This window comes from Epinephelus fuscoguttatus, linkage group LG4 (assembly GCF_011397635.1).
Source record: "Epinephelus fuscoguttatus linkage group LG4, E.fuscoguttatus.final_Chr_v1".
Classification (NCBI taxonomy): domain Eukaryota; kingdom Metazoa; phylum Chordata; class Actinopteri; order Perciformes; family Serranidae; genus Epinephelus; species Epinephelus fuscoguttatus.
The window spans coordinates 33,120,336-33,133,394 of NC_064755.1; the positions used below are offsets into that span (position 1 = coordinate 33,120,336).

At 44.2% G+C, this 13,059-nt stretch overlaps 1 protein-coding gene across 1 annotated transcript in view; it reads right to left on the reverse strand.

Annotated features, from left to right (window-relative positions):
• The window catches only part of parvg (parvin, gamma), an 18,600-nt gene continuing 5,541 nt past the window's right edge, over window positions 1-13,059 (reverse strand). The window contains exons 6-13 of the mRNA XM_049573287.1: window positions 10,979-11,094; window positions 10,838-10,893; window positions 10,725-10,759; window positions 10,561-10,622; window positions 8,028-8,096; window positions 7,825-7,926; window positions 5,713-5,785; window positions 1-792 (exon numbers count right to left, since the gene is read on the reverse strand). Of these exons, the coding sequence (XP_049429244.1) occupies window positions 716-792; window positions 5,713-5,785; window positions 7,825-7,926; window positions 8,028-8,096; window positions 10,561-10,622; window positions 10,725-10,759; window positions 10,838-10,893; window positions 10,979-11,094 (590 nt within the window). The 3' untranslated portion in view covers window positions 1-715. The remainder of the gene's footprint in view (window positions 793-5,712; window positions 5,786-7,824; window positions 7,927-8,027; window positions 8,097-10,560; window positions 10,623-10,724; window positions 10,760-10,837; window positions 10,894-10,978; window positions 11,095-13,059) is intronic.

Here is a 13,059-nt window from a genome sequence, read left to right on the forward strand (position 1 = left end):
TAGAGTGAAAGGTGATGACCTTTATTTATTGTAACATTTCAGACTTTTTTTTTCTTACCAAAAATTAAGACACTACAGATGAATAAGATAAACATTTCGACTGATAGGTATCACCATGAAACAGTGATTACTTACATTAAGACAAGATCTTTTTTTATATTAAGTTCATATTTTTTAAGTTGATAGTTTTCAGAATATGCACTTTTTTTCATAAATTTCCAGAACAGAAATCTAAACTGAAATAAACCTAAATGAAAAAAACCCACCGTTCTGATCACAGGACAGCGTTGCTGAGGAATCATAATGACTACCCTCCAGTCTCCCTGCAGATAGCCCCAGTGAGTACGCGACTTTATTTTGAGCTGCAAAACCCATATAGCACTGTTACTATGTTTACATCACCAGTCGTGTTGACACTGCTACTGTGCTAACAACAATGCTAAAGGGGGTTTGCAGTTAAAATTGATCCACTTTTTTTTATCAGGGTGACCTGGGGGGGGAGACCATAGGGCAGGTAAGATGTTTCCACAGAATTACATACTGTACCTTTAAATTAGCTTAAAATCATCAACAAAATGTCTAAATACAGTCAACTTCACTCTGTAAATAATGTACAACATTTGCTTTAGTTAAAAAAAAAAGCACAAGCTGGCCAAAAACTCCACTTGTCTCCAGCTTTGTTTGTACCCTTGGTTGATGAGTAACTCCTCCTCTCTCATTTTTTCTCTTTGTGCTTCTTGAACAGGGCGTACAGGACCTTCAAGGTGGCAGTGACGTCTTGGGACACAATATCTGTCACACAATCCACAGAAGACATTTAGTGCGTATTTATAATGCACCGTCAGCATCTACCCACTGAGGCAGTGAGAACACGAGGATGCTTTTACCGACATTAGCTAATAACTATTCTCACAATCCATCTCAACAGGTCATAGATCAGGAGGGCAAAAAACAACATTAGATGGAAATTTAATCAGTACGTCCTTGGTGAGACGAGATCCCAGCAACATTGCTCTCTGTTGTGAGATGCACTAACTGAATGAATGTGGCATTAAGATTGACTCCACCACTGGCTAACCTAATTAATGCATGCTGCGTGCTCCCGTTTTAGACCCTCAGTGCTGGGACTCCTCATTCCATCACCGCAATTATGGTGGTAATTAAAAAGACACTAAAAATGAATTAAATTAGTCACTTGCTCCTGGCTTAGATTAATTGTACCGGTCCTTACATTAACAGTTATCGTGTTGAGGATTTACTTCACAATTACAGGCTGTATGGCTGGCAGGCAATATTTTCTGTTCTGTTCTGGTGACTGTGATTTGAGCTCAGGGAGAAAACAGGGCACATTGTCAAGAATGGATTTGCAGGGAAGTGAAGTAGATCCATCTGCTATTGATTGATACACACACTTAGACAAGTTGGTAACTCACTGAGTCACTCAATCCATTTCACTTTTCTCTTTTTCGATTCATCTACTCCATATGGACAAAAGTGGACACAGCAAACTAGAGGGGCACTTAAAGAGCGCAGATATCCCCAAACGCCAAATGCCCTGTCTTGCAAAGTTAACAAAAGTGAAACATAATTACTCAACACATTCTCACTCTGACCTTGTCACATATCAGCGTTTTGTCATGGACTTTCTATGTCCAGATACAACGTGCAAGGTACTCTGGGAGCATTGGTTGTCAAGGCCCTCTTCACAGCTAGTGTCTGGCTTGTCCATTCTGGGCTACTGTAGAAACACTTAAGTGCAACATGGCTGACTCTGTGAAAGAGGGCCAGCTCCCTAAATATAAATAGCTAAATATAAATTTCAAGCTAAAGAAAATGCAACAATTCAGTTTCAGATGATTATAAACAAATGAAAACATTATTATGAATATTATATTCCCCGAAATCCTACACACTGCTCCGTTAAATCAACAACAATCTTCCATGGTAAAATATTTATCAGGCAAATAATTAGATTTATTACCTGAATTCCTTTGTTTTGTTGGCAGTCTGATACCTTTAGGGTTTCTTTTTTGGTACTCAGTCATTCAAGTCAAATAGCATAACTAATACTGAAAGTTTTCTCTGAAATAATCCTTTGATTCACCAACTGTAAGATCGGTATACCATGAACCTACACTCACCTTAATAAACCAAGGAGAAAGCTGAATCTTCAAACCATTTACATAATGTAATGCTTTCACCGTTGGGTGTTTATTTGGATGAATGCTCACACTTATAAGTTCATGCCACAAATCATGAACTCGTGATGTTAAGGTGGAAAATCTGATAAGTGGCAGTTGCAAGATGAAACTGTCAAACACACGCACAGTTTTTACAGTGCACAGATACAATCATAATATTTCTGGGATCCGTCTGATAACTGGGTGGTATACAGTAGCAGTGCTCATGAATACAGATAACATATCTTCCTCCAGACACACACACACACACACACACACACACACACACACACACACAGACACAGCACAACACAGCACAGCACAGCACATACAGCCACAGCAGTGAGGTTAAATCCCTGTGTCTATCAGCAGGCACCAGAGTGACATCGTCCCCTTGAGACCGTCTCCCTTGCTGCTCCTCTCTAAATGAATGATGATGACCTCGGACTCAGCCAATCATCCGCAGTGATACTCATCGAGACACAAGTCGCACTCATTCATATTCCGCGAGCAATTCCATCTTTCCCTCCTAAACACTGTCAAACCCACACTCCACCAAGCAGTGGAGATTAACTGAAACTACCAGGGCATTTTAATCTGAGTAAAATCTACTGTCAGTGTGTGTGAGTGTGTGTGTGTATTGTACTCGTACTCGTACTCGTCGTCCTCCGCTTATCCGGGTCCGGGTCGCGGGGGCTGAGGCTGCTGCCCCCACGACCCGGACCCGGATAAGCAGAAGCCCAGACAGTCCTCTCCCCAGCCACTTACGTCAGCTCTTCCGCAGGAACCCCGAGGCGTTCCCAGGCCAACCGGGTGATGTAGTCCCTCCAGCGTGTTCTGGGGCGGCCCCGAGGTCTCCTCCCGGTTGGACACACCTGAAACACCTCCCAAGGGAGGCGTCTGGAAGGCATCCTTACCAGATGCCCGAACCACCTCAACTGGCTCCTCTCGATGTGGAGGAGCAGCGGCTCTACTCTGAGTCCCTCCCGGATGTCTGAGCTCCTCACCCTATCCCTAAGGCTGAGCCCAGCCACCCTGCGGAGGAAACTCATTTCGGCCGCTTGTACTCGCGATCTCATTCTTTCGGTCACTACCCAGAGCTCGTAACCATAGGTGAGGGTTGGAACGTAGATCGACCAGTAAATCGAGAGCTTCGCTTTCTGGCTAAGCTCCCTCTTCACCACAACGGACCGGTTAAGCGTCTGCATCACTGCTGACGCCGCCCAAATCTGCCTGTCAATCTCCCGCTCCATCCTACCCTCACTCGTGAACAAGATCCCGAGATACTTAAACTCCTCCACCTGAGGAAGGACCTCCCCCTGACCTGGAGTGGGCAATCCACCCTTTTCCGGCTGAGGACCATGGCCTCAGACTTGGAGGTGCTGATTCTCATCCCAGCTGCTTCACACTCAGCTGCGAACCGTCCCAGCGAGAGCTGGAGGTCACTGTTCGATGGAGCTAGGAGGACCACGTGATCCGCAAAAAGCAAGGACGAGATCCTCCCATCACCGAACCCAACACCCTCCACCACTCGGCTGTGCCTAGAAATTCTGTCCATAAAAGTTATGAACAGAACCGGTGACAAAGGGCAGCCCTGGCGGAGTCCAACCCTCACCGGGAACAGGTCCGACTTACTGCCAGCCACGCGAACCAGTCTCATGCTCCTTCGGTACAGGGACTGGATGGCCCTTAGCAAGGGACCACCAACCCCATACTCCCGGAGCACCCCCCACAGGATGCCCCTGGGGACATGGTCGTAAGCCTTCTGCAAATCCACAAAACACATGTGGACTGGTTGGGCAAACTCCCATGCCTCCTCCAGCACCCTGGCGAGGGTAAAGAGGTGGTCCACGATTCCGCGTCCGGGACGAAAACCACATTGCTCCTCCTCAATATGAGGTTCAACTATCGACCGGACCCTCTTCTCCAGCACCCTGGAGTAGACCTTACCGGGTAGGCTGAGGAGTGTGATCCCCCTGTAGTTGGAACACACCCTCTGGTCCCCTTTCTTGAAAATGGGGACCACCACCCCGGTCTGCCACTCCAGAGGCACTGCCCCCGATGTCCACGCAATGTTGCAGAGTCAGCCAGGACAGCCCTACAACATCCAGAGCCTTGAGATATCCAGGACGAATCTCATCCACCCCCGGGACTCCGCTGCCTCGGAGTTGTTTCACTACCTCAGCAACTTCTGCCCCAGAAATTGGATGACCCGCCCCCGAGACCCCTGTCTCTGTTTCCTCACTGGAATACGTGTTGGTGGGATTGAGGAGCTCCACAAAGTATTCCTTCCACCGCCCGACAATGTCCCCAGTTGACGTCAGCAGCTCCCCGCCCCCACAGTAAACAGTGTGAACAAGTTGCCGCCTTCCCCCCCGAGGCGCTGGACGGTTTGCCAGAACCTCTTTGGAGCCGATCGATAGTCTTCCTCCATGGCCTCACCAAACTCCTCCCATGCCCCAGTTTTTGCCTCCACAACTGCCGCCGCTGCGCTCCGCTTGGCCCGCCGGTACCCATCAGCTGATTCCGGAGACCCACAGACCAACCATGCCCTGGAGGCCTCCTTCTTCAGCCTGACGGCTCCCCTCACCTCTGGTGTCCACCAGCGGGTTCGGGGATTACCGCCGCAACTAGCCCCAGCGGCCTTGCAGCCACAGCTCGCGACCGCCGCCTCGACAATGGCAGAGTGGAACAAGGCCCATTCGGACTCAATGTCCCCCTCTGCCCTCGGGACGTGGTCGAAGCTCTCATTGACCTGCGACCTAGACTGTCCTGGTGCCACGTGCACCGATGGACATCCTTATGTTTGAACGTGGTGTTAGTTATGGCCAAACTGCGACCCGCACAGAAGTCCAATAACTGAACACCACTCAGGTTCAGATCGGGCAGACCGTTCCTCCCAATCATGCCCCTCCAGGTCCCGCTGTCATTGCCCACGTGAGCGTTGAAGTCCCCCAGCAGAACAATGGAGTCCCCGGTCGGGGCACTGTCCAGCACCCGTCCCAGGGACTCCAAAAAAAAAAAAACTCCAAAAAAACTCTGAACTGTTGTTCGGCGCATAAGCACAGACAACAGTCAGGACCCGTTCCCCAACCCAAAGGCGCAGGGAAGCAACCCTTTCGTCTACCGGGGTAAACCCCAACGTACAGGCAGAGAGTCTGGGGGCTATCAGAAAGCCCACCCCGGCCCTCCGCCTCTCACCCGGTGCAACTCCAGTGAAGGAGAGAATCCAACCCCTCTCAAGGACTAGGGTTCCAGAGCCGGAGCTATGTGTCAAGGTGAGGCCGACTATATCTAGCCAGTAGCGCTCAACCTCTTCCACAAGCTCCGGCTCCTTCCCCGCCAGAGAGGTGACATTCCATGTCCCAAGAGCCAACTTATGTAACCAAGGATCGGACCGCCAAGGCCCCCGCATTGGTCTGCTGCCCAATCCACATTGCACCGAACCCTTCTGGATCTCTCTGCAGGTGGTGGGCCTGCAGAGGGGGCCTGTGTGTATTGTGTGTGTGTATTATGAGAGCAATTTCCTCACCTTGTGGCTCAACACTGGACATGTGAAGGCCCATGTCATTAAGGAGGTCCAAGGCCAAGGTCACATTCTGAATCTATGGGTCAAAGAAATTAAAAAAGTCGAACACAAAATCCAAACACCACATTTTCATTAAAATCGTCAATAAAATTATAAAACTCTACTGTGAAATTTACCCACTAATATACCCACCAATATACTTTAGTATACTGTGTGGTGATATCTTACAGTTGCTGTAGCTGCAGAATTTTTAGGTTCTATAACGAATGACCAACTTCCTGTTCAGTGGTGGAAAAAATAGCCTTATTCAATGGTAGAGAGTGCTGCAGAGAAAGTTGCTATTCCAACATTAGCAGTAACTGCCTACACTGCAAAGACAATAGAATCTAAAAGAATCTGACATTAAACACACACACACAAAAAAAAAACGTGAACATCAGTAAGATGTTTCAGAAATGGCGACAAAATTATGCTAATAGTTCAACCTTCTGCTAACTGGAGGTAAAGGCTCATGGCTGTGGCCTCAGGTTTATGTTTATGTATCTAACGTAAAGCCTTAAATCACATAGTGTCCTCCACCTCAGTTCCTGCTGCTACAGACCACCTCCCCGGGAGGACAGTGGGCAGCAACTCTAAAGACAGATCCCCAGTCAGCAACCACAGCTCCGGGAGACGGGACAGCCTCAGCTCCCCACTAGATGAGCTGACAGGTTAAACTTGGTGCTAGCAATCAGCCCACCATGACACCCTGTGCTGGCTGATTTCAAGCAGCTTTAGCTGATCAAAGGTCTGTCTCCTGAGCTACTGTCTTGTCTCCTCCCTGGGAAGCAGTCCACAGCAGTGGGGAGCAAAGCGGAGGGACTGCGGGGTGGCTAGCTCACTAATTCTTGTCTCATTTGTAGTCTGATAAACAGAGAGAGCGGGACAAGGCAGGGCTGAGAGAATGAGCTGTGTTTGACTATACAATGAAAAGGTCAAAAAAATTTTCTGGATTTCAACAAGCGCAAAATTTGTGAAACATATGGAAACATATGGATGAGATGCAGCTATGTATATATGATTTATTATTAATATTCTGCATAGAAACTAAATATCAGTGGATGGAAACACTGGGTCACTGTATAGCCTAAAGTGCGGACATATGCCTGTAGTCATCAGGTGAGAGGAGCTTAGGACATGAAGAGGCAAGCTGCAGGAGGAGGGTGTATTTTTAAATTCAGCTATTTTATTTGTTTTGTTTTTTGCCTTTTCCAGATTTCTGCCTACCCCAGCATTAATGTACAAATCATTTTAATTACACTGTGCACATTTGTTGAATGTCAATGATTTTATGGCAGTCAAATTTAATATATGATTATAAAATGGTAAAACAATAACATCACACCTTAACTGAGACATTATAAGTCATCATAAAGATGATTATAAAGCTGTATGAGACATAATCTACCATAACATATCTCGGATCAGGCCGTAATATAGTATAATGTGTTTATAGCCAGAGGCTTTTTAGTTTTCAAGGTGCCAAAAATACTTTCCATATGGAGTGTCACAGTGTCTTTTATACGCTAAGTTATTCATAAAGTCTTCATATCTGTGATAAAAGAGTCATAACTTTTTCATAGACTCGTCCTAATGCTTCAAGTAAAGTGAGATCAAAGATATCATTATAAGTGACACAGAAGTAATTATGCATCTACTTTTATTACGGGAGCTGTAAAATATTAATTTTTATCATATCTTATATTGTAATAGGCACGTTTTTGGATCAGGTTTCAGTACTGTAGCTCATTATCCACTGTGCTCTCGTGGGAAATTAGATTAGCTCGAATAGGAAATGAAAACTGTGTTATGATCTTCCAGTAGAACTTCTGAATTAAAACAATGCAGCCTGTGTGTGTCTACATTTTCACAAAATATCAGGCAAAAATAAAATAAATCCTAATTGAAATTGGTAATTACGCTTTCAACTGGATGATTTTTAATAAATAAATATATTGCAAATGACACCCACATCCCCTGTGAGCATCTACAGGCAGAATAAAAAAGTCATCACCTGTCTGAGGGTTCACTTCTCTTACTAATGTGTCAGGAATCTGGACTGAATCTATACTGTACCATCTCTGAGTGATTGACAGGTGTCAGGTTGAAGTCGTAGAGCGGGATGAAGAATCCCTCCAGCTGTCCGATCAGCAGCAGCAGAATCACACCGTCAGCAAACTAGATGGAAAATATACATCTGACAGCCAGTCCAGGGAAGGTGATGTAATCTCAGGGAAAAGTAGCAGTGCTCCACAACAGTGTTCAGATGTTGTTTTTACCTGTTTGTCCATATCAGCCACTTGCAGACCCATGGTCGACATATTCTGGTTGACAAAGTGTAGGATGGCCTAACAACAACAAAAAAACAGTTTGAAATATAAGTTGGTCTTATTTAACTGACATGTATGTACCAGTGCCAATACCAGTACTCTTTAAGTGACACTAACACCAACAGTGTGCTTCATTTGACACCCTTTTCTTTCCTTTATTTCATTCGATACCCCTCATTTTTATCAAAACATGACAAATGCTTGAGTTTGTCACCGTCAGAGGGATTATATACAGATTTACATATATTATATAAAAGACATGGCTGGACGGGTGTCACAGTGGTGCAGTGGTTATCATTGTCACCTCACAGCAAGAAAGGTGGGGTTTCTAACCAGGGACCAGGAACAACAAGTCTGTGTGTGTGTGTGTGTGTGTGTGTTCTCCCTGTGTCAGCGTGGGTTTTCTCCGGGTCTTCCTCCCACAGTCCAAAGACATGCAGGTTATTTGGTGACTCTAAATTACTGTAGGTTTGAACATAAGCGTGAATGGTTGTCTCTATGTGTCAGCCCTGTGATAGTCTGGTGACCTGTCCAGGGTGTATCCCACCTCTCGCCCAGTGTCAGCTGGGATGGGCTCCAGCCCTCCCGCAACCCCTGACAGGAGAAGCGGTTACGGAAAATGAATGAATAATTGGCTGGCAAAAAAAAAAAAGGCAAGGAAAAAGGTTGACAGAAAATAATTTGGCAACTTTTTTTTTTTTATATAAAATAATCAATTGCTGAAGTCATGAATAAGTTGTACATCTTTGGGTTTTGGACAAGCGGCAACAACCTGGTCTGAAAAATGAAGCAACAATTAAGTGCCAAAAAAACTGCAGTTCCTCTAAAGGCCACTTGAGGCTGACTCCAACAGTGAGTCAATCCCCATAGACCTCCATGTCAACATGTCCAACTTTACAACAGAATTAAACAAGTTTATGGGGCAATGGTGGCTTAGTGGGTAGAGCAGGTGCCCCATGTACAAGGCTGTTGTCACAGCAGCCCAAGTTTGAATCCAGCCTGTGGCCCTTTGCTGCATGTTACCAAAAATATATCTTAAAAAAAGTTTACGGCCTGGTATGAAAAATGTTTTTGGTCTCTATAGCTAATTTCAACATTCATGACAACTGTACAGGGGGTGAATTTTTATATAAGACACCCATTTACATTTTATTAAGGCTAAAAAGCGCATAACTAAGTGCAGGGTCACTTCAGTGACAGCCTATCTTTGGGGCGTTGCTGACAGTCTATGAGTCAGATCCACCCCTCGCTCCTGCACAACTCCACCCTTTCATCCAAATATGATCACTTCTGGCTTAAAAAAAAACAAGATGGCAAAGGCCAAAATGCCAAACTCGAGGCTTCAAAACGGGAGTCCACAAACTAATGGGTGTCGTCACAGTAGCTATGTGCATTATTTTATACAGTCCATGGTTTTAGACTGACAGTTGAACAAAAAGCATTATAATGGTACATACTTGGGCTTTGGGAACTTGTGACTGGCATCACCTTTTCATGACAGTGCCTTCCTCAAATCCTCAGGCAGGGCTTTGCTGGCTGTTCCTCAGCCTCGGCTCAAAACTTAAGGTTAAAGTGCCTTTGCGGTCCAGTCCCCTCAGCTCTGAAGCTCCCTGCCTGAGGGTCTGAAGCTTGCAGCATCAGTGACATCTTTTAAATCACTTCTTTAACTTACCTGTTCAAAAAATTCTTTCATAAGTTTAAGCACACTTAAAAAAAAGTCATGTCATTATTGATATTTCTTTTTTTTTTATCTTTTCTATTCTTTTATTTTATTTTTTGTATTGTTTTAATTGATTTAATTTATTCACCTCAGTAGAGTCTTCAGGGCGGGTAATGGACAACATTGGTATTCTGTTTCATTGTTGGTATTTATCTTCATTGCACGTGTTCCCTTTTTTCAAATTTACTGTTTTACTTGCCTGATTTTATTCAACTAAATCCTGAAATGCTTTAAAACCTTTTTTTTTTTAAGATTATTTTTTTGGGCTTTTTGGCTTTACTATACAGGACAGTGTGAAATGGGGAGACAGAGAGAGTGGGGGGCTGACGTGCAGCAAAGGGTTGCAAGCCGGAGTCGAACTCGCAACCGCTGCAGCGAGGCATCACCTCTATACATGGGACGCTGGCACTATCCACTAAGCTACCAACGCCCCTTTAAACCCTAGTTAAACCATGTAAAGCACATACATATAATAATCAGCAAATGAATCAATAATGAAAATGACTGTTGAAATAACCCTACTTTGAACGGACTTACTTATACTTTTAGCCATTTGCAAATATAACAAAACACCAGTAGAATACTTCTCTTCCATTTGATCATCTCAAGCATCTTCCTCATGTTTTTATGTAGATCACAAACAAATTATACTAATTTATTTCCTGTCTTAACACCATAACATTTGCTCTGTCACTGCCAGTGGAGTTGAGAGAGTTAACTCTTTAAGCTACTTCAGCACTTCTCCTCCTCTCTTTGTCATACCTTCTTCACTGTGTTGACCTTGTGAGCCTCAAGCTTCAGCAGTTGCTCGATGGGATCTTCCCCTGCGTGACCAGACAGCCAGAAAAGTGTGTTAAAGTCATTGTGCTGCTTCGATGACATTCAAAATGTCAAATCGACTCAACCTCCGACAGCTTTTTACTCACTTTCAGTATTGCTGGGGGAGTCTGGGCCTGAGTCCCTGTTGAAGAAGACCAATAAATATGAGGTGTTTTTCTCACATCCGCAGAATCACACAGAGAAAAAAAAATCTGCTCACCCCTCCTCCGTCAGGATCTCCGTCTGTACCTCTGATCTGATTCCACTTCCAGTCACCTGCACGAACATTAACCGAGATTAAGCAGCAGTTCCTCAAGGTGTGTTTAATACCAAGATTTCGGGGGAAACAAAGTGAACTCACTTCTATAACTACAACTTCAACCTTCACATTCGGTGGCAATTCGAGTTCAGGCTGGAAAGATCTCACCATGGCAACCAGCAGATGAATAGTGGCCAGAAGGTCTTTGTTGTGGATGACTGACAGGCGAACAGCAGAGAACAAAACACACACACATAAAACACAACTTGCACTGATACGACAGAACTCAGCACCTCCCAGTGCGACAGCGAACAAAGGCCAAAAGGATTGGAGTCTTCTATTAAATGAACACTTGAATGAAATGTAATTACTAATGAAAATTTTAAGTTATATTCACTAAAATTTTCATGAAATTAAACCCTGTTTTTTATACTGTTTATGGGCGGCAGTCTTTCAACAATCTATGTAGTAGTTTTCATTGTTAGTGGTGGAGTCTGAAGAGGTCTAGCCATAGTATTAAGTACTTAAATGGCACATTGTGAGACCAACAAGTATACACAACAAATAACCGAACAGACGACAAACATAATGTGACAAAGCAGTGCAGATTAAAATAGTTTAAGATGTTCACCTTAAAAATCAGAAGGTGTGCCAGAAATCCCCACTATGCGTAATGGCGGAGTCCGCCAATCTGGGGGCTATTTTCAAATTACCTTTACAATCGCCTACATCCCATATGCACAAGGGATTCACAGGAAATGAAGCAGCATGTAATTAGCCTCTTTTTAATTAGCCTCACTGTTAACTACTTAGACTCCTACAACCGTATCAGAGCTGTAATAGATTATTAAACTAAACATTTCCTACTGCTTCACAGTTAAGGTAAACTTTAGTGTTTTTCTATCTCCTCTCTATTGTCCCATGTTTTTGTGTCTAACTAATAGAGGCAACAATTTTTGAAATTGGTCCAGTATTGAGAGAGAGTGCCGCAGCCGAGGAAGCGAAAAAGGCGGAATGTAAGCGCTAAAGGTAATTGTGCACCACCATTTTACGTCCATTTAAAGTGCTTGTTTTGCCACTGACAGGCTCAGATTGTTATTTTAGGTGTCTTACAACACTATGGAAAGGACCCTACAGAGAAATAAAACATTTTTTGTTGCCTTCCGTTGGTGTGTTTGTTGTTGTGACAAACTCTCGCTCAACAAGTCTTATCCTGAAATCTCATGAGAGGTGACTCGTGGTAGGAAAAACAACTGTGGAGAGTTGGAGAGAGGGGTGCCAGGATGACTTTGTTGCATTGGAGTGCAGACAGCCTAGCATAGTGTTATGTACAACATTTTCAGTGTTGTGGCTTAATATTAAGCTGATTCTGACGATGTGGAGTCCACAAGACTTTAGAACGAGACTTCTCCTTGAACGAATGTTTCATTTCTCTCTCGGGTCTTTTATGTTTTGTTGTCAGACACTTATAATAACAAGCTGAGCCTGTCAGTGGCAAAACCAAACACTTGTAGTTAGGGGTACACTGATTGTGAAATTCTGAGCTGGTACCATCAATAATGTATCAAAATTCACAGTCTAATTTATACTGTTGTAAAACAATCAACGCATTTCTCCTTTAAACCGCTGCATTTATTCCTGTTTTTTCATCATTATCATTAGAATATTATAACTGAACTTCGCCAAATACTCTTTTTTACTGAAGAGAGCTTGAATGCATCAAAATGTAACTCAGTGCAATGTTGACGTCATCAAAGATTTGGCAATGTAGCATTATTTGAGAAAACATAGGGCACGTCCTCTTCTTCTGACAGCTGTTTGTCCCAGACACATATTTTTACTGTTCCACAGATGACAGGAAACTGCGAGTCTTGAGTCCTGCTTGTGCAAATTTGATGTGACACAACGGAAAAACATCAGCCACTGCCATTGGTGAATGTCATCTTATTTGCTGAAAGGTCGATGGCAGTCAACAAGGCATATATCTGCTGATGCCAATGTGCGGTTGAGAAATTGGTGCCACCCTAGTTTAAGTGGATGCGGATTAAGTGATGGTGCACAGTTGCCCACAGGGATTAAACTTCTGTGGCTGTCACGCTCTCTCTCAATACTGGAACAGGTACCAAAATAGTTGTGTCCATCAGTCACTTTGACACAAAAACATGGGAAACAGGGTCCAGGTT